We start from the raw sequence: 24,069 nt of genomic DNA, 5'->3' as shown, positions 1-24,069 counted from the left end.
TCAGCCTGGCTTTCTCATCTCTCGTCCTTCCACAGCATTTGGGGCGGGGGGCTGGCGCAGTAGCGGACTGGATGTTACTGGGATGAGAAGGCGGCGTGGGGACCGTCCCCAAGCCTCCTTCCTGGGCGCCAGGCCTCACGGGGCTCTGGGCAGACGCAGAGCAGCTGCACCCCAACCTGGGGGCGATTGGCCTGGACATAAATCGCTCTGGCATAGTGGAGGACCACCCCCTCTTTACCCATCCCCGTGACTGGAGCAGAAAGGGCCTTAAGGACCCCACCCCCCACTGGCTCTGCTCTCTCTCCTGTCTGTTGTAGGGAAACCTTTGGAAGGGCTGGTCTTCACCTCCTCACCTCCCCTCATGGCTCGACCCACTGCAAGCTGCCCTCCACCCCTGACTCTGCTGAACCAGCTCCCAGAGGCCTAGATGATGTGCACACACCCTCCCCCCAGTTCCCACCAGCCACGCTTCTGGGCTCCAGGCAGCCCCTCCCACCCCCTCCTCCTTGTTCTGTTAAATGGAGATGCTCCTGAGGTCAGTTCTGGGCCCTTCCTCGACATTAGCCTCAGCGGCCTCACGTGCGCCAGGACTCCTGAGTTCTTAGTCCCCTCCTGACCCCCAGCCCCGTATCCAGCCGCCTCCCTGGTGTTTCCACTCAATCCTCAAAGGCTTCAAAACTCAACATGGCCAGTGCCCACTCATGATGGTCTCCCCCAAACCTGGTCCTGTTTCCACGTTCCTCTCCAGGGTGGTCCTGCTTGTGCAAGCAGACACCTGCACATCATGTCAGGACACCCCAAATCCAGTGCTTTTCCCCTACGGGTGGGTCACTTCTCTTTGTCTTCACTCCCGTCTTCCTCGTCCAGGGCGGCAGCTCTCACCTCCTACGTGGAGGTGAGATGTAAATCCCACATCTGTCCTCCCCCAGCAGCCAAAGCCTCTTCACTATGCTAATGTGATCAGGGTGCCTCTACCCTCATCTTTCTGCTAAAACACTGCAGTGCCTTCCCACAGCCCCAGGACAAAGGCCCAGCTCCCCGCCATAACTTATGAGCGCCTCCCTGCGGACCCGGGCCCCTTCCCCTGCACACAGCTGCCCCTCCCCTGGAAGTTCCCCAGACAGAGTCGTTCTGCTTCCATGTAGCCTCAGGATGGCTGTCCTCTCTATCGGGGTGCCCCCCATTCTTTGCCTTGTTGATTCTGGGCCTGCAGATCTTACCTCAAGCATCGATTCTTTTTTTTCTTTTTTTTAGAATCAATTTTACTTATTTTTGGTTGCGTTGGGTCTTCGTTGCTGCACACAGGCTTTCTCTAGTTGCGGCGAGCGGGGGCTACTCTTCGTTGCGGTGCGCAGGCTTCTCATGCGGTGGCTTCTCTTGTTGTGGAGCATGGTCTCTAGGTGCGCAGGCTTCAGTAGTTGTGGCACGCGGCCTCAGTAGTTGTGGCTCACGGGCTTAGTTGCTCTGCAGCATGTGGGCTCTTCCTGGACCAAGGCTCGAACCCATGTCCCCTGCATTGGCAGGCGGATTCTTAACCACTGCGCCACCAGGGAAGTCCTCAAGCATCGATTCTGAACTGGACTGAATTCCCCCGCCCGTCCTCTCTCAGCACTGGCCACGGATGCAAGTTCCACGGGGCAGGGATGCAGGTCCACTCCTTTATTCCCAAATAGGGGATGGATGGAGAGGGTGACAGAGAGCAGAGAGGAAGGAGCCTTGTGAGGAGGTCACTGGTCAGTTGGCCAAGGTGACCTTTGTCCTCTAGGAGCTGCCAGTGGTCTTGCTTGCATGACCTTTCCCACACTGCTGCTGCCATGCTGGACAGCACCCTGCTCAGGTGCGCTCACCTCTGCTCACCTGGTCTTTTGACTTTTGAGATAAGTCAGGTGTAGAGGTTTTCATGTTGTCAGGGGCCTTTGGAACTGTTGAAGGCGGGCACGGGGTGCGGGGGTAGGGGCTCCACTAATGCTAGTGATTGTTCTTCTGAGTAATAATTTCTAGCCCATGCTGTTCCCAAAATAATCTCAAGGTGCTAATATCTAGAGGTCTCTTTTTAAAGCCCAGTAGAGAAACAGGAGGTAGAACTGTCAACCACACACAAAGATCAGGGGAGGGCGTTGGCACCGTGGCTATTTCTCTTCCCTGTATTTTCCAGCTGTTCTGTATCATGATGATCTTACTCACAAAATGTCAAAAGAGAAAAAAAAAAGAATCTTTTAAAAAACCCATTCATTTCCCCCGTCTTGGAATGGCACTTCTGCTGGGATGTTATAGAATCTTAATCTCCTACCTGTGGTCATTTATTTGCCAAATTTTCTTTTAATTTCATCCTCCATTCCATCGTCAGTGCATCATTTAAAAATCATTGTGTTCTTTCTCCTCTGTGACTGTTTCTTAGACATTTAACCTCTGAGACGTGCTTGATCACAGCTCCCTCTTACCTGTCTGTTTCCACTCTCGCTGCCTGAATATTACTTCTCAGGGATGCCTCGCACCTCTCGCGAGGTGCCCAGAAATTGGAGATGGCGCCATGGAAATTTCACGGCCCTCCCAAGATTAGCTCGATGACCAACACTGTGTGAAAGGAAAGCAAAAAGAACAGAGTGGTCCTTGAACTGGAAATGACCCTGCAGGACAGCTGCTCCCTGACCTCCATGTTTTCTCCAAATATCAGCCCAGTGGAGGCGGGAGGGCTCCGGGTGCCCTCCTTCCCCCCGTCACTACTGCGGGCTCTTCGGTGAAGCTTATTTGCAGCTGGGACTGTGGGGAGGGCACTGGAGGCCTGGGCCCACTGGATGACCGCCCAGGACGTAGAGGGTGACGGGGCTGACACTTTGCGGAGCCTCACAAGTGCCCAGAGCCCAGGGTCCAGTGCCTATTTCCTCAGATGTGATCTGGGGCCCAACAGCATTGGCCCCACCTGGAAACCTGTTAGAATGCAGGCCTTGCCCCAGACCCACTGCCCCAGACCCACTGAACCAGAATCTGCATTTTAAAAAGCTCCTCGGGTGATCTGTGGGCACCGACACATTTGGGAAACGTCGGGCTAGAGGACAGAGCAGATGCAGCCCGAGTACGGGTCAGGAGGTGGACATGGCCAGTACAGGCCAGTGGATAAAGAAGGGTTCTACACCTCAGTGCTACTCAAAGTGTGGTCCCTGGACCGGGGCCCATTTGCAAACGTCCATGATGATATAAGGAGAGGAACTGAGACACGTGTTTGGAAACTTTCATAGTGAGTTGATATCGCTGGTACGCCCAAGCTTACCTTTTGTGTGTGTGTGTGTGTGTGTGTGTGTGTGTTTCATTTTCTAGCAACTCATTTTTATTGTATTTTATTAAAAATTTGGTCCGAGGTAGATTGAAAATTAAGGGGGAAAAACCTAGTCCTTTATCAGATGGTTTGAGAAGCACACCACGTAGACTGCCACATTATACGAGGAAGTGACTGGAGATTTGGGAAACAAGCCAGCCTGGGGCAGCAAGAAAGGGTTTGGCTTTGAGGATGGCACAGAGAGGGCCACGGCAGCTGGAGAGCGTGCTGGGAGCTGTGTGCTGGGGAGGCCTGGGGCTCCCGCCACAACAGAGGTAAGACCCGGTAGACCCCTTGCCAGTGCCCCAGCTGCTGTGGCCACACTTGGCTCTGGAATTAGATGGGCAGGTGCCAGGGGTCTCCCTGTAAGACAAGACATTGGTTCAAACCATCAAATCCTTGGAGCCTCCCTGCTCCATCGCTTGCGTCCTTCTCTTCTCTCAAAAAGAGCAAATGCCCAGGCTCAACCCGATTCCAGATGTTGTGGGTCATTGGAGCAGTGACTCTGTGACAGTGTGGTCACACCCCTCACTGCCATTTGCACACCTGCTGGCTGTTTGGGAGAGCCCGAGTTGGATGGTGCCCAGCCCCACTTTCCACTGGGACCTCATAGTGTAGGTGTACCCATGGTGAGTCTGACAGAGCATACCTTGCCAGCCGGGAATCTGCAGGGCACAATGGAAACAGGCTTGGGCCTGTTTCCTGATAAACCTGAGCTCAAATCCCTGCCCTGCCACCAGGCAGCTGCCGGGGTGGAGCTGGCCCATGAGAGCAGGGTGTACAGATGCCTCCCTGGTGCCGCGTTCAGTGACATCACACCTTCAGTGATGTCCAGAGGTGTTTGACACTTTGAAGCCTTTTCCCTGCTTCAGATCAGCTGTGCTGGGAGTATTCACCCCACAGAGGTCCACAAACACCACAAAGCAGAGCATATTCTATTGTAGAGCTGGTTGTTGATCTTTACCAGCACATCACTAGACTTCGGGCAAGTTACAAAGTTTTCACATCTGTAAAATGGGGATGACGGTAACGATGATGACGATGGTAGTGCCTCTGTGGTTGGGATACAGGTGTGAATCAGTGTAAATATACCCCAAATAATGAGGATTTAAACAATGTACAAGTTTATTTCTCTCTCCCGTGAAAGTCTGAGCAGTTACCTCTGTTTTTGTCGCCTTTCCCTAGGGCTCATTCACCTTTCTGCACATCACAGCATCGGCTCACTCAGCCTCTGCTCTGACTCTCCTTGTCCCCAGTTTGGGGAGACTCTTCTCTTCTGGGGCATAAGGCTGTGCTGTGACTCCCTGTGGTTCCCTCTGCCCTGAACCCAGAGGTGTTTCATACTTTGAAGACTTTTCTCTGCTTCTTGGAAAACATCCCTTTCCTGACGCAATGAGGTCAAAATGATGGAATGAAAGGAAGGGGTGTACGTGGGGTTTTTTGAGGGGGAGCATTGGTTAATATGTTAAAATAATAACCTTCTGCATCAGGAGCTGGGAGGTGGAGTCACAGAGTGACGGACCGCAAAGGCCCCAGCGATGAGGATAATAACAGTTGTGACAGTAGCAAGTGCAGGCAGTGCTGTAAGAACGCGAAACACATGGAGCTAGAGCATGTATTATTCACTGAATCCTTATGACAACCCTAAGAGTGGGTACCTTATTATGCCCATTTATCAGATGAGGAAATCGAGGCTTAGGGATAACAGGGACGTGTCCAGACTCAGAGAGCTAGTACATGGTGGAGCCACCGCTCCACCCCCTCACAGAGGAGACGCTGAGACCCGGAGAGGAAGGTGACACAGCAGGTGTGTGGAGGGCCTGAGGGGCCCTGGGACCCACCCGCTGCCCCTTCTGAGCACTGCTTCACCCCAAGCCTCCCCCGCTAACCCTTCAAGGCACTTATTTAGATTCGTGGGTCACCCCTCACACCACCATCAAAAAAAAAAAAAAAAATAGCCTGTCTTCAGAAAGCACATAATATTTCCTGCAGGAAGTACTTCAAATTAAAGAAGATAGTCATCTAGTGACATTTGAGTATTTCCTTTTCTTTCAATACAAAGCTCAGCCTCCCTGGATGAACCTGGGCTGCCTCCCCCGTGGTCTGCTCTTAGCCTTGGCTGCTTTTCCTCAATTCCCTGCCTCCCTACCTACCCCACTCTCCCTTCCCTCCCTTCTGACATTCTTTGGGATACTTTGTGCCATCGCTGTGCTAGACCCTGAGACTACAAGTGGAGAAGGAGATAAACTCCATCCTTCTTCTCTCTGAGTTTAAAATGTTTGCGGGAGACCAACGATTAAACAGATTGAAAACCAGTAGTAGTGCAACTCTGTTCTGAGCCCTCCCTCTGTGCCAGGTCCTGGGCTTCTGACCTCACAACAACCAGTGGGGCGGTGGTAGCTGTCTGACGGTCATTCCTACCACCACTGTCCTGCCCGTGGCCACGTAGAAAACTCCGGATCACAGAGATTCAGAGCGGGTGAGCTGTCCATTCACAGCAGAGCTGGGCTCGGCCACGATCCCGCCTCACTGCAGGGCCCAAGGTCTCAGCTGTGCCCAAAGCATCCTCTTGTCCTCACGTGTTTTCTGCCAGGAAGCACGAGGGTAGGGGGACGAAGGGTCACAGGCGTTGCCACTCACCAGACAGCTGCCAGGACCCTGCAGACCGTTTATTTTCATTGGCGAAGCTGGTGGAGAGGGCTGCATGTGTGCAAGGAACCAGCTCTTTCCAGAACGGCCACACAGCACAGCAGAAAGACAGGGAGACCTGGGCTGGATCCCAGCTCCCTCTCTGAGAGGCGAGCGCGTCCTGTGGCTTTCAAGATGCAGCTCCAGCATCGCTTCCTCCTGTGAAGCCTCTGCTGGTCCCGACACAAGTGAATCTCAACCCTGGCTGTACACTGTGATCGCCGGGCAACTTGAAACTCCCCTGGTGACTTCAGGGGGCCTCCACATGGAGAACCACTGGCTAGACCAGAGGTTAACATACTGTCTCCCGGAAGCCAAGTCCAGCCCACCGCCTGCTGTACATAATCGTCTATTAAACAATGTGCCCGTTTGTTTGCATATTGTCTGCGGCTGCTTTCCAGCTGCAAGGGCAGTTGAATAGTTGTGACAGAGATCATGTGGTACGCAAAGGCTCACATATTTACCATCTAGACCTTTAGAGAAAAAGTTTGCCAACCCCTGGTCTAGACAGACAGTCACCCTTATTCAGCCTTCGTAATGTCCTTCTAGCTTAAAACTTAGTACATGAAGTTGTGCTTATTGGTTCATGTGTATAGCACGTGTGAGCATCTCAAGGGTGGGGACTTCGAGCTGTCTCTGTGGCCCCCAGCGCAGCAGGTGCCCACTAACTGGCAGGTGTTCTTATATGTTGACTATTGAACTTTGGGCTTCTTAGCAGCAAGGTGACCAGGGATGGGGCTTACCAGGCCAGGTGGGGCTGTTCTCTCCTAAAGCATCAGCTCCTTTGCTCACTGGCCCCTCTCCCCAGGGCAGGGCTCCCAGCAGAGCCTAAGGAGGTGCCCAGCACAAGGCCTGGAGGAAGATGATCTCAGGATAAGAAGCTATGAGAACTGGGAGCCTGGAGTAGATCGAGGAATGGGTTCAAGGTTAAGGCTGTGAAATGCAGGAGGATGTGGGAGGCTCAGTACTTGGCCGGGCTGGTATCTATTGACCCAGAGGTTCTAGCCGTGGCCGGGCAGGTGGTCTCCGGGATGAAATGGGCTCGGTTATCTGCTGCAGCCTCCTATCCAGTGTTTAAATCCAGTTGCACCTTCTTATTTTTATTTTTTAAAGTAAATTTATTTATGTATTTATTTTTGGCTGCATTGGGTCTTCAGTGCTGCATGCAGGCTTTCTCTCTAGTTGCGGTGAGCGGGGGCTACTCTTCGTTGCGGTGCGCGGGCTTCTCATTGCGGTGGCTTCTCTTGATGCAGAGCACGGGCTCTAGGTGCTCGGGCTTCAGTAGTTGTGGCATGTGGGCTCAGTAGTTGTGGCTCACGGGCTTAGTTGCTCCACAGCATGTGGGATCTTCCCGGACCAGGGCTCGAACCCGTGTCCCCTGCATTGGCAGGTGGATTCTTAACCACTGCGCCACCAGGGAAGTCCCCAGTTGCACCTTCTTGACTGGGCATTCTCCCGCCTCTAGCACCTCTGCAGAGGGGAAACTCATCCCCTTGCTAGATACACATGCACCATTACTTGGAAGAGTGAAAAAACTGGAAAACACTGAAATGTCTATCAGTAGGTTATTGAATATTCATTATTCTTTCATGTACAACTATGAGGAAAGATGAGTGGGACTTATGTGTACTGATATAAAAACACATTGGAACTTTAAGGGTAAGTTAAAAAATCAGATTACAAAAAATCTGTTTAATTTGAGGCTATTTATGTAAAAAAAGTATTAATTCTGAAACCCTAAACTGCTATCAGTGGTCATCTCCCTTCATGGAGGTTTAATTATAGGGGGACTTCTGCTCTGTCTATAGGGTTGGAATTTTTTAAACAAGCCTGTGCTATAAGGAAACTAACAAGGATGTTTCCACTAAAAAACAAAAAAACAAAAAACAAAAAACCAACCAACCAAACAAACAAAAAATACATCTTCCCTTATACTGAACCTCCCTTGAACCTTCCTATAGCGTCAGTTATCTAAAGGATATCTGCCTTCATATAGCATCTACACTCAGGCCTTTGTTCCGCCATCTGGGGCTTCCTAGGCCACAGAAGGTCCTTGTTAATAAGATCTGTGTTCAGAGTTTGTCTCCTGGGAAGCACAGGCCTAGCCCCTGGTACAGACATTATCGTAGGCTATCCTGAAGTGTGTTATTTAATGCATGGCATTTTCTAACTCGTGTGCATGCTTGACTTCCTACTTGACTAGAAGCTCTTTGAGGGCAGAGACTTATGAAGTAGACATTTCCACCCTCTACAGCATCTGGTACAAACTACACAGAGCAGGGCCTCAGGAAATCCCTGCTGAATGCGTGGATGAACAATGTTAGGAGACCCAAATTATCACTGCAGGAGTATTTCTTTCCCTTCTACTGGGGACACTTCTGGCATTGCTTGCTTGTCAGTCACCGCCTGCCCCCACGTCTCCTCTAGCCCCAAGCTTCTGGACACAGCTCTGCAACTAGGAATAAGAGGTGATGGGAAGAGTCAGAAAACAGGGGTGGGGCATTTGCTCTGGAAAGAATTGAGACATCCTTGCGTGAGAGAAAAGAGGAGAGCAGTGGAAAGAAGAGGAGGGTGGGGAAAAGGGAAGACACCATGCTGGGGGCACTGGAGAGAGTGTGGGGAGGCACTGAAAGTGAGATGTGAGACGAGAGAGGTTCTAGGACAGCTGCAAGGCAAGTAAAAGCAGAGCAAGGAATAGAGGACCGATGTCAAGGTGCAGGGCCACAGATAAGGAATTGGGGGTGCTTTCAGTGTTCTTTAGGACATACAGTAATGGTTGGAATTGTTTCTACTTTGGAGGCCTAGGTTATGTTTGTCTAAAGGTGAGGCACATGTGGACTGGACCTCGTGGAGCTCTGGAATGTATTTGGGTTACACGTGGATGAGTGCCATGTGGGACTATGGCCCTGCCCATTCTCTGGCTCAGTCATTGGTGGGATGGGGGTGAGGGTCTAGGTCCGGAGCTGTGTTGGAGAATCTGCAGCTGCTTTCACTCTGACCCTTCCTCTGCCCTGTGCTTTTCATCGCATCCCCGGCCAGGCCGGTAGAGACAGCTCCCTCTGGAACTGCAGTGATCTTGAGATGCCAGAGGAGAAATTCTCACAGGTGTTGGTGGGAAAGAGCACTGTGGCAGAGGTCAGAAGACCAGGGCTTTGCTTCCATGTAGAAATGTCTTTAGGGAATGTTTTGATTTAGTTAAAGAAAGTGACACAGCTAATAGAAGTCCTTTGCCCCCAAATCAGAAAATAGGGGTAAGTTCAAAAAGAAGGTTCTAGATTTAATCCGCTATATTCTCATTATCTGGGGTTAATCACCACTAACCCTTTGGTATATGTTCTGGCAAGTAATGTTTTGTGCATATTAGTGTGTAAGTTTTAAGCAAATCAAACTGTACACATTCTCGTGTCATATGCTGTTTGCACGTGATTGAACATCTTTTTGTGAGAGCACGTAGGTTTACATCCCTAGTCTGCCTCTAATTTATCAGTTGCATGGCACCTGATTGGTCACATCACCTTTCAATGCCTCAGTTTCTTCATCAATAAAATGGAAAGATAACGATGCCCATCTCACAGGGCCGTGGGAAGGATCCCGTGGGACGATGGTGCCAAGTCGCTTTGCAAAATGTTCTCCAGAGGGGCGGGGCTGCACTTTTCCGGGTCCCGGGTCTCTGCCAGCTCAGCCTGCTTTTTCTTACACCGGCTTTTGGCTTCTTTTCTTTCCAGGATAGAGAAGGGGGATGGGAACGAGGAGGAGGACCTTCGCTTGGATTGCCGCCACGAGAGATACCCTGCCCGTAAGTGGCCTCACCTGCAGGAGCCAGTGCTGCAGATTCGTGAGCCGTCTGAGAAGAGAGGACCCTGGAGATGGGCCGAGCCAACTTCTCCCTGCCCCCCTGCATTCTCCCCCAGACACACACTGCAGATGGCGAAACTGAGGCTGGGGTCTTAGCAGAGCAAGTCTTCCGCACACAGCAGCCATGGCCCTTGCAATGGGGTCGGAATGCTAAGAAAGCGAGAGGGACATGGGGGTGCCTTAAAGACAGGCAGGTGAACCACAGCTCCATCCAGGCCGGGGTTAGCCATTGGCTGGAAGGGACAACAGCTCCGGGGCAGAACTAGCCAAGTCAGGGAGGTGATAGCTCACAAGATCTGTTTGAGCAGCGGATACTTGCGGCAGCTCAGAATGCACTGACTTCCTATGCCTCACTGTGGGGGTCAGAATCTAGGGCTCCTATTCAGAAAACAAATGTCTGGACCAGAAAGCAAAGGGGAGGTCAAAGGAGAGAAAGACCTTGCTCTGGACTAAAAAGAAAGGAGCTGAGACGAGAGTTAAAGTGGCAGAATCTCATCCGAGCCTGCTGAATGCCCACCCCGTGCTCCCTGCCCACCCCACTCTGTACTAAGGGCTTTTTATGCCTGATCTCCTGTTCTTGCTGACCGCCAACCCCTACAGCCAGGATTACTAACCACACTTTGCAGAAATGAGGGCTCAGAGAGGTGGAGCAGCTTGCCTAAGGTCACACAGCTTAGCTAGTCAGTGGCAGAGCCGTTAGAGCAGGTGCTGTCTGTGCCCTGCCTGTATCTCTCAGACCTTTTAGGAAGCTACGGTGCCTCCCAGCTGCCAGTATCTGCATCTCTGTGCCTGGGGGCTTGCCCCACCTCCACCCACAGAAGGCAGGAAGTACCAGGGAAGCTGGCATATAGATACCCCAGCTCCCTTGCCCCTTGAGTGGTATCGCCCCGAGGTGTGTGATTTGCAGGATTAGCCAGGTTTACCAAGTCTAGCAGCTGCCTGGGTTGGCCGCCTTCCCTCCCCTGGGCCACGTCCCCCCTCTGTCAAGTTTCCCTGCATCTTTGTAGTGTCACCCGTTTGCTCCAATTCCTATCTCAGGGTTTGCTTCTGGGGAATCTGAACTAAGACAGCAGAGATTTAAACTCAGGTTTGTCTGCCCCCAACCCCTGGGATCCTAGTAACGGAGTGAGAAATGGCTCTGCTGAGAGCAGAAGATGGAGGTGGGTGAAGGAGCCTGGGAGGAGGCCCAGCTGGAGAGGAGGAGAGGGTCTGGTCTTCACGGTGAGGGAAGAGGCTCCTGTAGGAGACACCAGCCCAGGAAGATGTCCAGAATGCTAACTGCCTGCCCGAGGAACTGGGGTGGATGCTGGGCCCACAGACTGTGGTTTCATGGCAGGTGTCAGGGTGGGGGGCTTCCTGGAGGAAGGGGTCAGGAGCCAGGGCATGGGGGAGGCTGGGGAGTGCCTGCCTCAGGGATAACAGAAGAGAGCAGGAATCCACCAGAGGGGTTCAGGAACACAGGCTGAGAGCCCAGGCACGTTCCAGAGTGCCACTGACTCCCCTGCTTGGGCCGGAGCCCCCTGAGGCCCCTGCAGAGTGGGCAGGAAGCCCTGGGTGGAAAGAGGTCGTGGGGCTTGTCTTGGGGGCAGCTAGGGAGCTGGGAGGAGGAAAGGCCAGATCCCTGAGGGCTGAGGATGGAAGAAAGAATCCAGAGAGCAAATCTGGCCCTGAAAGCGAGCCGTGGGATGGAAAGTGAGGACAGCCAGCGTCGGGGGAGCCGCAGAAGCCCTCCACCCCCAACGCAGCCCCTCACCTTTGTCCTGGCATCCACTTCACCTCCCAAGCATCAGATGCATTCCCCAGGTCAACAGCCTGCAGAGAATTCCATCTTTCGTGCCCTCAGCAAATACTGAGCTGTGCAGACCCTCCGTGCTGGCACTGGAGATGCAGCCGGGAGCCAGAGCAGGCAAAGGTCCTGCCTTGTGGGGTGGGAGTCTAGAGGGAGAGAGAATCAAGAAAGAAGTGAACTCAGAAACAAACATGGTGATCTCAAGTGCTAAGGAACGTGATGATAAAGAGGGATCGGGGGAGGCCTCTTCAGAGCCATCTCTTTGAGGAGCCGCTGGAGCTGGGGCCTAAGGAGATAGAGGGAGTCAGCCAAACAAAGAGCCTTCCAGGCAGAGGGGCCTGCAGGTGCCAAGTCTCCAAAGCAGCCAGCACTGGAGGCCACGTGGCTGGAGCAGGGAAGGCGGTGGGGGGTGGGGATTGGGATGGGGGAGATGGGGCTGGGGTGCCCAGGAGGCAGGACCATGGGAAGGAGCTGGCTCTGCAGTAGGGGGCAGGGGGCATTTTGAGCGCAGAAGAGACTTGCCCAGATTATTTATCTGTATCTGTATCTATATCTGTATCTATATCTGTGTCTACATCATCTTTATCTATATCCACATCTATCCATCCCTCCTTCCATCCACCTGCAATGTGGGAAAAGGATGGGAGGGGAGGAAGAGTAGAGGCCAGCAGACCAGCTTAGATGCCGTCCCCTCATCGCCCGGAGTGACGGTGGCCTGACCTGTGGCAACAGAGATAAAAGTGGGAGGATTCAAGAATTTTTTGCTGGAAGAGTCATCTGAGTGCTTTGTTTGTGCTCCTCTGGAAGCAGATCCTGGGATAAGGATCCAACAGCAAGTACCTTATTGGGGTGATCCCAGAAACTACAGATAGGTGCCAGGGAGGCAGACTAAGCAGGGAAAGGCAGACGGCAGGTGGAAGCCACGTTCCAGGCTGGTTTTCACTGTAGGCCCTGCTGGGTGACTTGGGGAGCCAGTGCAGAGCACACGGTCTGAGTTATCCCCCGAGACATGACAGTAGCTCTCCTCAGGCGTCGTTCGAAGGCTGCTGGGCTAGGGTGGGGTGCATGAATTCTCCTGGGGCGGGTGGGGGAAGCTCTGGCGCCGTAGGAGGTCAGCAGCCTGCTCCACTGGGAGGGAGGGCGCACCCACAGCATCAGCTTGTCTGACTTGAGGTGAGGGATGCAGGCGGCCAGGAACCTAAGATCTGCACAGAACTTTCAGGCCAGCAATCAAGGGCCAGATGTCACCCACTGATGGACCTGGAGAGGACGAGTTTGAGGGGCGTGTAGGGTTGAGAACAGAGATAGTTGAAGCTGGGGGACTTCTGAGACCGTCGAGGGAGATTGTGTGGGGTGGGGAGAGATGGGGAAGCCACGAGGTCCTAACAAACACCCTGGGGCTCAAAGAGAAGCATGGAAGCCGGTGGGGAAGGGGCTGTGGCTCCCACAGGTTTTCCAAGTCCCAGCCTCTCGGGGAAGAAAGGAACCGCAGAGTCCCCAGCACCTCTGCCAGGTGTGCCTTTCGTCAGGTAGGCGAGTTATCCGGATGACTGTCTTTCCCCGGGGACCAGCGGAGGCGCTGGGGACTCAGAGTCACAACAGTGAGGAAGAGATAGACCCCCATCTGCTGTCGGAGCTGAGCGGGGAGGCCCCCGCATGTGGGCTGGGCACACCCCATCTGCCAGACCCCAGGCAGCGTTTGGGGATGCGGGGCCCAGCCACGTGTGGACTGGGTCCTCACATGGTTCATGGGCTGGAGATCAGCCTCATCAGACCGTCTAGGGAAATGACACCATCTCCAGAATGCGGCCTCTTAGCTGCTAGTGGGATTCTGGCCAAGAAAATGTTTTGGAAAGGCCTGGACAAGTTTTGCTATATTTCTCTACTGAGCAACTGCTCAGATCTGGTTGGTGGACTGACTTGCCAGCGGGACGCACGGGGGAGGAGGAGTGCCAGGGAGCCTGCATTATTAAGCACTTACTGTGTGCAGGTCCCGCTAAGCACTTCACAGCCGTCTCATCTAATGGCTGGCACAGCCCTGGGAAGGAGGGTTGATCGTTGTTATTGTGTAGATTGACAGGCTGAGGCTCTGAGACGCAGATTGACTTTGTTGAGATCTCTGGTCCCCCGGGCAGTACAACTCAGCTTGGCGTGTAGATCTATCCCCTTATCCTGGGAACCAGGCCGTTCCTGCTCTGGCCCCCAAACTCTCCACCTCATTTCTTCCCACTCTCCCCTCCCTCATTCTGCTCCAGCCACCCTGGCCTTTCTCTTTCTTGAACATACAGAACTCATTCACTCCACAGGATCTTTGCACATGCTCTTCTCTCCACCTGAAATGCTCTCCTTCTAAATCTTTGCATGGCTGGCTTTGTCTTCTCTTTTTTTTTTTTAATTAATTAATTAATTTTTGGCTGTGTTGGGTCTTTGTTGCTGTGCACGGGCTTTAGTTGTGGCGAGCGGGGGCTACTCTTCGTGGTGGTGCGCGGGCTTCTCATTGTGGTGGCTTCTCTTGTTGCGGAGCACGGGCTCTAGGCGCACGGGCTTCAGTAGTTGTGGCTCGCGGGCTCTAGAGCGCAGGCTCAGTAGTTGTGGCGCACGGGCTTAGTTGCTCTGTGGCATGTGGGATCTTCCCGGACCAGGGCTCGAACCCGCGTCCCCTGCATTGGCAGGCGGATTCTCAACCACTGCGCCACCAGGGAAGTCCCTTGTCTCCTCTTTAAGGCCACTTCCTCAGAGAAGCTCCCCTGACCTGCACCAGCTTCCCCAGTCGACCTCATATCACTGTGTTTTCTTTTCTTCATCATATCTGTACCTCTCTGAAATTATACTTACATACCTGGTTTTTGTTTTGTTGCCTTTCTCCACTGGGTTCCATGAGATTAGGCACGCTGTCTTTTGTTTTGTTCACGCCCGTATCCTGAGAGCCTAAAACAGTGGGTGGCACACAGTAGGTGCTGAATTGCCTCTCTAAACCTCTCATTTTCTCCCACCATATCCCACCCGAGAAGCCACTTTTACATAAACAGTTACATGAACTTTTGGTTATCTTAACTGTTCCAAAAGTTGCTATTTTTTCTTGGGCTACTGTGATATAGATTCTGCCACATTTTTTTTTTTTTTTCTTCTTCCTGAGGAAAGAGTTTGCCTTTGAAACCTGCCTTTGGGGCTTTGCAGTGCCACCAGCTAGCTCGGGGGCACATCAGATGTGACATTTGATGGAGGTAGTGCTGCCATATGGTCCAGGTGTCTGCATCTTCCTTTTAGGGACAACTGGGGTTCGCAGCTGATTGCAGCTGTCCAGTTCAATGCCCGAGACAAGCTTTTGATTTTGCCAGGTGTGTCCGTGAGGCTGGGCTGAGTGAGAGGCTGTCACTCGCCAGGTACAGAGGTGGCTTCTGGGAGCTCCGTCTAGACGAGTCTCTGCCGCTGCTGCCCTCAAAATAGCAGAGGGAATTTCAAGGAAGACTTTTCTGGGCTCAGAGCAACTTGGCATTTTTATTAGATCAAAATCAAATCCAATATAGCACTGCTTGAGTCTGCTTCCTTTATTAAAATGGAAACAGACGATATTTCTGAAATAAATATCAATGCCAACTTGCTGGGCACACAGACAGCCACGCAGCTTGGCGATATCCGAGACCCTGGCACTGGGGTAGAGAGAGCCGAGCCAATGTCAGCGTCAGAATCCCCTGGAGGGCTCCCGGAAACACAGATTGCCCGGTCCCAGCCCAGAGTTTCTGGCTGAGGAGATCAGGGTGGGGCCTGGGGTTCTGCATTTCCAGAGACGCCGCTTCTGCTACTCCACAGACCAAATTCTGAACTGCACTTGGCCCTGGGCTGCTGCCAGGAGGGAGTCTGCATTTTGTCACCTGTTTGGGCTCTTCAGCAACTTCTGGATGGAAACTGCTGCCTCTAGGGCCGATTCTCTTCCCATCCATCTTCCTAAGACACAAAATCATGTCTTCTCCACCCCCTCCCAGCCCCAAACCTTCCTGTGAGAGCATCCCTGGTGGGTGTCAGGTCCTGTGCCGGCCCCTCCTGGACCTTCCCCGGGAAGCCTTCTCCGGCCATCCCATTCGTGCTTCAGCTTTCTTTCAGTCAGTCATCACTCTTGGAATCCTCCTTTGCTTAACTCTCTCCCCACTGGAATGGAAATGTCATGAAGACCAGGACCTTGTCACCACATTTGTGTGGCAGCCCCAGTGCCTAGCACAGGGTTGGTCCTCAGTACCTTTCCAGTGAATGGTTGAGCTCACTTTGTCTTCATGGGGTAGTTGCTCTGAGGACTATTTCCATTTTACAGGTGAAGTTCCTTGGATTCCGAGCAACAATGTCATTTTTCTTGGCTCAGAAGTCTGGGCGACTCTAAGCTCAAGCTGTGTCATTGTTCTTTATGCCCATTTTTGCCCAAGGCAGTGTTTCTGCAATCATCCCCGATCCTAAGAAACACTTGGGGACAGTTGTTAAAATACAGATTTCCCTGGAGATTCCAATTCCTTGGTTTGGGGCAGGCCAGGAATTGGCTTCAGGTAAGTCTGATGATACAGCAGAAACCCCAGGTGCAGGATAAACCCTGTACCCCCAGGGGCCTGCCGGGCCATTTACACCTGGCACCCAGCGTCTTTGCAACTGCAGCCTTCCACTCCTGACCCCTCCAGCCCCGTGTACTGGGCTTTCCAGCCTCACAGACCATCTTGCTTTCCTCCAACCACCAACATCATGAGGTTTTTCACACCTCCTGTAAACCTCATTTACCTGCCAAGAACCTATTTCACACCCTGTTCCTTCTGCCTGAAATGACCTGCTCCCTGCCTCCGTTTGGCAAAAAACAAAACAAAACAAAACAAACCCTACCAGTGGAATTGTGAGCTTCACCGTGCTTTACAAGTCTAGCTCAGGTGTCTAGCAATAGTAATCAGTCCCCTCTCCAGCCCCTAGCAGAGGTGGTGTGTTCACCTCTGCATTTCCCTTCCCTGGTGCTCGAGTAGATGAGGGAGAATTTTATAGTGGTTACAAGTCCAGCCTGTGGAGTGAGGCTGCCTAGGTTCAAATCCCAGCAGTAAGACCCTGGACAAGTCACTTAACCTGTCTGAGCCTGAGTTTCCTCATCTGTGAAATGGGCATAGTAATGGCACCTAACTCCCATTTCTGAGGATTAAATGAGCCAGTGAACACGAGGCACAGTGAATGGCTCCTGACACAGTGAGAGCTGGAGGCATGTTTGCTCTTGTCATCTCTTCCCCTCACTAGACTGTGAGCACCCAGAGGACAGGTCTGCATCTGACTCCTGTCCGCAGACCCAGCACCCAGATGGAGGCGGACACACAGTAGGTGCTCAACAAATGAGGAAATGAAGGAATCAGTGGCTCTGGGGAGACGTGGCAGGTTCAGTGGACTCAGCCTGATCCCGAGTGTGGGAAAGGGATGGAGAGAATGTTATGGCCCAGGGAGGAGTCCCCAGCAGATGGACTCTAGTGAAGAGAGGGATGAGACCCCCATTCGATCTCCTAGGACAACCCATCCCCAAGGTAAACCAGAAAACCCAACCTTCCCCTCCACATGGATCCCACACAAATCCTTCCCAAATCCTCCATCGTATTCATTCACCAAATCTACGCTCTCAGCACTGTGTGTGGAATTGTGCTGGGTGCCGAGGACACAGCGACGAATAAAAGCAGAGCTAGTCTGTGTCCTCATGTTACATACAGCCTAGAAGAGGAAAACGGGAGGAAACAAGTAAACAGATATTACCAAATATGATGGAGTGTCTGCAGCGCCCTCAGCATGCAGATTTACAGAGCACGGTTGACTTGGAGAAGCAGTCAGGGCGGCAATGGAAGAGGAATGATGGTGTCACTAGCTGGAAGGGTCTCCAAAGCCAGACATCTCAGTGCCAACCTTGATTCATCTCCCCATCTCTCCCCACATCCCAAGTCTTTCTAGAGGTAAGAGTTCAAGGTTGGGCAGCCAGACAGTAGGCTCTGGATGGGCCCATGAGTCCTGGAGAGAGTTCTTCAGTGCCTTGGACAGCGGGTGGAGAGGGTCCATATGGCTCTTCTGTGATAGGCTGAGCTCCTATGGGGTCAAGGACGGCAATACCAGCCACCTGCCCACCCTCACTAATTCCTCTACTGGCTTTGGAGCACCTTGGACAAGTCACTTCCCCTGTGATCGCCCCCATTTCCCTGTCTGCACATTTGTGATGCCGCTCTTGGTCTTGAAGGACCCTTCCAACCCAATGAATCCATTTTGGAACAGTGGATGTGATTTCACACAATCCAGCAGAGCTAAGAGCTGATCTCCCGGGATCTTGGTGCCTTGGAGAGAGTTCGAGACAGTGATTTCCCACTGAGGGATTGAGATGTTAGGACTGGAAGAGGCTGAATGTTAAAAAACTTCATGTTTGATATTTGGACCAAAAATGGAAGATAAATCACATCTTCTGAGAATCTCCTATGGGCTGAATACTCTGCTAAGCCTGGGAGGTTCCAAGGGAATTTGAAGCACAGTACTTGCTGCCAACCCTCTGAGTGAGACCTTGGATAGATCTCTTCCCACCTCTGGGCCTTGGCCACCTCATCTGTGAAGCGAGGTGGTTGAACCCAAACCCCCTCTATACTGGCATTTTAAAATTTTCACATCTCTCTGAGGTCACATAATGAAAGGCTTCTAGCAGGGGGCCTGCAGGGTCTGCTGACTCCTTTGTAACTAACATCCATTTGTGGGCCCAGAGAGGTGAAGTTACTTGTCAAAAGTCACACAGCTTTAAAAAAGAATAGGTTCACTCAGCTTGTCAGTGGTGGAGCCCTGGATTTGAACCTTTGACTATCAGACTCCAAGTACAGTTCCCCGCCCTGAGTCTGTACCCAAAGGAGGAGAGGCTGAGCAAAGAGACTCTCAAATGTACAGAATCTCAGGGAAGGTGGGCCGAGAACATGCCTCCAGCTCAGGGATCACTCCTTCTCCTCCTGCATGGTTTCTTCATTTGTTATAAAAAGTCAGCTCAGGACGTGCTCTGTGCCCAGCCAGGTGCTGGGGGCTGCGGGCTCCGGGATGAAGCAGACCCAGTCCCTGATGGCACTGAGTCCCCAGGTTAGTTGGAGAGACCCCGACAGCACAAAGGGACATGCACAGGGAGAGAAGGACGTGCAGCTTGCCGTGTGGGCACAGAGGCCCATGGAATGCTTCCCAGAGGAGGGCGCATTCAAGTGAGGAGTGGGAGACTCAATGGCCAGAGGACAGCAGGGAAGGGTGCCCCGGCCGAGGGACCAGAATGTGTGAAGCCACAGACTGGAGTCATGGGACAAAGACGCCAGCCGGGAAGTAGTCAGAGGTCAGAAATGGCCTCCTGTGGGCTGAGTCCAGCCTGAGAGATGCTGTTTGGCCCACAGACGGTTTTAAATGCTTTAAAAGCCTTAGTTGTCATCATTCAAAAGCCAGGAGATTTGATTTCAAAATTCCGATTTTCAGTTTCTCTGATCATTTTGGGAGATCAGAGCCCACATTCCCCACGGCAACAGTTGACCAAAGCTAAGGAAAGGCTGCTTCTGGCCACTTCACCCAGTTATGTCATTTGCTTGGGCCAGTAGACATTTTGAGGTGGGATTCTCTGATTTATAGCATAAGCTTTTTTTTTTTTTCCTGGCTGGTGACTGGCCCCAAAGTAAAGGAACCAGGAGAAGGGAAGTGAGTGGGGAGTCGTGGTGGGTTGGTGGGGTGTATGATGAGGACAGGGCCCGCTCACTGTAAATGGCTCTGGGCCCCAAGCCCCTCCTGGGAGGCTAGAGAAGGGAGGAGGGCCCCAGTCATCAGCGAATTGACCTGATTTTGACTCACAGAAGGATAAGGATCACGGCCCTTCTTTTTCCTTAAAATCACATGATCACTTTCTCTCTGTTCCAACAAACTCTCCAGGGTTCTGCCTGTTGGCAACGGTAAGCAGGTACAATCATTTCTAAACACTCATTTAGAAAAACAATCAAGGCTTTCTGTGCACCAAATATTTGCTTTTAGATTTTAAAAAAAATCCCAACACCTATATCTTGGCAGCAGGCACTTCCAAAGAATGCAACTGTTTCAGTGACTGGGGCCAAAACAAATGTTTTTCCTGAGGCCAAACGATTCCAGAATGTTTGGCAAATGTATCCCACCCCTTTTTAAAATATAGTAAAGTTAGCAAAGCACCAACATTAAAGAATATTAAAAACAGAAGAAACGCCAAAGGAAAAAAAAATCACGCGTGCACACTCCCCACCATTGGTACAACCATCCTCATCTTTGCCTGTTCCCTTCCAGCCTTTGTTATGAGGAAGAATCTCCCAATAGTCAGAGCTACTTTGGGGGTGGAGGAAGAGTGATGAGCTGTCTGTCCTTGGAGGAGTGCAAGCAGCCGCTTGGCTTCCGCAGGAATTCCCACCTCAAGGGGCTTGCTGTGAAGGATGTCTGACCCTAAAGGATGAGAAGTATATCTGAGCATCCTTTAGAGCTCGGAGGGGGAAACAAACCAGCAGAGAACACATTTCTTTTAATGCTGAAGTTTTCGAATCAGGAAGAAATTAGTTCAGCCCAGCAGGCTTGTAGCTGTGAATCCTAAGGCAGCTGCTTATGTTGGCTGAGTCTCAGTTTCCTCATCTGTAAAATGGGCTCAGGCTTGCGAGGACAGAACCTAGCAGGGTGTGTAGACTATAAGCACTCTGTCACTGTTAGTTTTCCCCCTTGCCCTTTGAGCCAGTCCCACCCACCATGCCACGCAGTCTCTCCTCCCTGTGTTCCCCTTTGTTCTTATCTTTCTGGCTCCATTGATTCACCATGGAATGTTCTCCAGGGGTTGAGCCATTTCTCTCCTGGGCTCACAGTCTAATGCTGGTGGGGGGGGGGGGGGGTGCTGGCAGAGCATCACTTGGAGTGGATGCTCCAAGAGAGGGAGACCCCTGAGGCTGGAGAGAGGATGTCCAGAGGGCTTCCTGTAGGAGGAGAAACTTGAGCTGGGCTTTGAGTGTTCAATTCAGCAGTAGGTACAAGGGCATTTTAGGCAGGTCCCAGCTTGGAGATGGAAATGGGTCTGGTGTGTTAGGAAGACATGAAGGAGGTGCTTGGGTGAAGGCAGGGGAGCAAGCTTCCGAAAATCAAGAAAAACAGAAGAGTGAGCATGTTGGATCAGTCGAGCCTCCCAGCCCCTGTGCTTTCCCAGGCCGTCAATAGCAGAGGGCTGTAGTGGGAGGCGGTAGAGTCTCTGCCCCATGTCTCGGCCCAGGGAGCTGCTGAGGGCCAGCTTTGGGACGTCCACGTACTTGCTCGCTGGCCTGAGGTCAAGTACAATTGGGGCCCAGGAGTCATCTACACTGTTCTCCTTCTAACCCTTCCACAGCTCCTCGAGCACGTAGGAGCACACAGCGGAGCCCAGGGAAGCCTGACGGGGTGGGTGGCTGGGGGGCAGGTGAGGGTGTGGGTAGGTGAAGGGGGGGATGGAAAGTTGGTGGGTGGATGGCTTGGGTGGGTGAATGTCAGGGCAGGTGGGTGTGCAGGGTTGGTGGTGGGGCAGTGTGGGATTGTTGGATGGGTATGTTGGTGAGTTAAGGGGTAGAGACTTGATGAGTTAGTGGATGTGTTGGCAGGTTGGGAAGCAGATGAGTAACCAGGTGAGTTGGAGAGTGGCTGGGTGGCTGGATGGGTGGATGCTTCAGGTTATGGGTAGATGTGTGTGGGGGAAGCCAGGCTGGTGGGAGTATTATGGGGTGCTGGGAGGCTGGATGAGTCAATGGTGGGCGTATGGTGTGTTGAGAGGTGGGAGATGCTTGAGTGGGTTCTAGGGCTGTGTGGGCTCGTGGGGGGATCGTGTGTGAGTGGATGGTGGATATCTTGGTGGGTTGGTGAGTGGATGGCAGCGGATACTGGCAGGTGGATGTCTAGGTGTTGGTGGACCGGTGGGCAGATGGGTGGGTGATGGGGGCGTGGCAGAGGTGGAGAGCTGGGTGGGCGGATGGTGATACAGTGAGTGGGACAGTGGGTAGAGAGCTGGGTGCAGCTTGATAGATGGCTGGGTGGGGAGCTGGCGGGGGTCGGTGGGCAGATGGGGTGGGGATGGAGGAAGGCAGCCGTTGGCACTGACCACGCCGTCTCTCGGCAGGATACCAGCCACACATGGGAGATTCCTGGCCCCGGAGCTCTGCACAGGAGGTGCCGGAGCTGAACCGCCAGTGCTGGGTCCTGGGGCACTGGGTGTGACAGCGACCAACCTGGCTCCAGGCCTCGGGCCGTCATCGGCACCAGCCCCCTGCTGCAAGACCACTGGTCTGGCGCCTTTGGAAACCTGGCCTGTGTGGGACACATGTGGCCTGCCCTGCCCGCCGCTGCCTGGGTCTCAGGGTCCTGGAAACGGGGCCAGGGCAGCCGGAGGGACTGCACAGAGCTGCACAGCGTGACTCTGGGACAGCAACTCTTAACTCTCGCCACCGCCACCTGCAGAGCCCTGCTGGGTGCAGCTGGGATGCCGGGAAAGACACGGACCTCGGCCACTGAAAACCTGGGACCCACGAGCCAGCGGGGAAGTTCAGCAGGTCCCCTGTGTGCGGAGCCCTGCGGGGGGGCAGGGAATGGGTGGGGCTTCCTGGAGGAGGGGCCGTGGCACTGGCACCAGGGGGATCACACAGCAGGCACACAGCAAGGGCTCAATAAATGCTTGTTGAATCTGTTTCCTTGCCGTGTGTGGAGGCCAGTTGCTCTCTGGGCTGTGGCTGCCCCCTCATGGCCCCCCCCCATCAGGTCCCTAAGGAACCTGAAGATGAGACAGCCCTGAGTGTGCTGGTCAGGGCCAGACACTGAAGCATGGGCGGGTGGGGCACAGGGGGGAACCTGGAGCTGAGGCTAGGTCTGGGGGGCGGGGTCAGGATGGGGCCAGGCTGGCAGGCTGCCTTGGATTCCAGAGGGTGGGCGAGCTGGGGGCCGGGCAGGTGGGAAATTTGGCTGGACAAGAGACAGGCCCTCAAACCCAGGCGCTAAGCTACCCTGCCTCCCACAGGGACCCTTTACCCTGTGTCTAGAGCCACACATACATCGAATCTCAAGGCTTAGGTGACTGGGGAAACATTCCTATTGTGAAGACAAGGGAACCTGGGGTCACAGAGATGACATAACTTGCCCAAGATCACAGAGCTAGCAAACGGCAGATGAGGGTTTGAACCAGGACTCCTGACTCCAAGAGGCTTCATCCCTTCCCAGAAGGATTTCTAGAGCTTTCCCTCAGGTAGAGAATGTTTTTCATTCTTTCATAAACCCATCATCCAACCATCCATCATGCATTTTCCATCCATCTTCCATCCATCCATCCACCTATCCAGCCAGCCAGCCACCCATCCATTCATCCATTATCCACCCATCAGTGGTCTTTCTTCCTTGTATCAGACATCCATCCGTCATCCTTTCATGCATCACCCATCCTCATTATTCAACCATCCATCCATCTGTGTATCCATCTATCCAATGATATAATTCATTGTGCCCCTACTATGTGCCAAACACTGTGGTAGGCACCTGAGACAGGATACTGAACCATCCAGAGAGGGCGTCTGTCCTCACAGAGCTCACAGATGGGCAGGACACATAACTAGACAGATGATCATATAGGACAGTGTGTGAAGTGCTCTGGGACCAGGCAGCCTGGATTCAGATCCCCGCTCCTCCACTTGAGACCTTGGGCAAGTTACCTGACCTCTCTGTGCCTCAACCCCATGGGCACATGGGGCTCACCAGCACACCTACCTCTTAAAACTATTCTGAGGGTTAAAGGAGGGAATGTATGCGAAGCATTTAGAACAGAGCCTGGCACACAAACGCTCTGTCGGTGTTTGCTGTTACCTCAATGAGGGGAACTGAGGGGGGGAAGCTGCAGGAGCCCAAAGGCAGCACCTGCTTGTTGGGGGTGGTGGGAGTGGTGGTCAGGGGAGGCTCCTGTGGGAAAATGACATTTAAGCTGAGACATGAAGTTGTCTAGATGTCGGGCAGGCAAAAATGTAGAGGGGAAGAAAGTTGGGAACATGATAGGAACTTTAAGATAGTCTAGATGGCAGGTGCGGAGAGAAGGGAGAGCAGCGGAGGTGGTGAGAAATCTGGCAGCAGAGGTCGGTGGGGCCAGAGGGACTCTGAAGCCTCTTTGGGACGGAGCAGCGGGGGATGCTTTCAGCAGAGTGGGAAGCGCCCAGCTGTGCATTCCAGGAAGGTCCCCGCAGCTCTGGACAGAGAACAGATGCGAGAGGATGGCTCCCTTCCTCATCCTCACCACACCTGAAGGGAGAGAAGCGGGTGGGCTGCTTCAGCACGGAGGCCCTGGGATGGGACAGTGAGAGCAGATTCAGGAGCTAGTCAGCAGGGAGAACAGGCCGAGGCGGGGGGAGGGGAGGGGAAAGTCAGCGATGACTCTCAGGTT

At 53.0% G+C, this 24,069-nt stretch overlaps 1 protein-coding gene across 2 annotated transcripts in view; it reads left to right on the top strand.

The window, feature by feature from the left end:
• Positions 1 to 22,465, top strand: part of GSG1L (GSG1 like) — a 212,168-nt gene extending 189,703 nt beyond the window's left edge. For both annotated transcript variants that reach the window (XM_036824315.1, XM_036824314.1), the window contains 2 exons: positions 9,727 to 9,797; positions 21,775 to 22,465. In XM_036824315.1, coding sequence (XP_036680210.1) covers positions 9,727 to 9,797; positions 21,775 to 21,872 — 169 coding nt within the window. In that variant the 3' untranslated portion in view covers positions 21,873 to 22,465. The remainder of the gene's footprint in view (positions 1 to 9,726; positions 9,798 to 21,774) is intronic.
• The last annotated feature ends 1,604 nt before the right edge of the window (positions 22,466 to 24,069 follow it).

The sequence above is a fragment of the Balaenoptera musculus genome, chromosome 15, assembly GCF_009873245.2.
Source record: "Balaenoptera musculus isolate JJ_BM4_2016_0621 chromosome 15, mBalMus1.pri.v3, whole genome shotgun sequence".
Lineage (NCBI taxonomy): Eukaryota > Metazoa > Chordata > Mammalia > Artiodactyla > Balaenopteridae > Balaenoptera > Balaenoptera musculus.
This window is presented reverse-complemented; position numbering and strand designations above follow the sequence as displayed.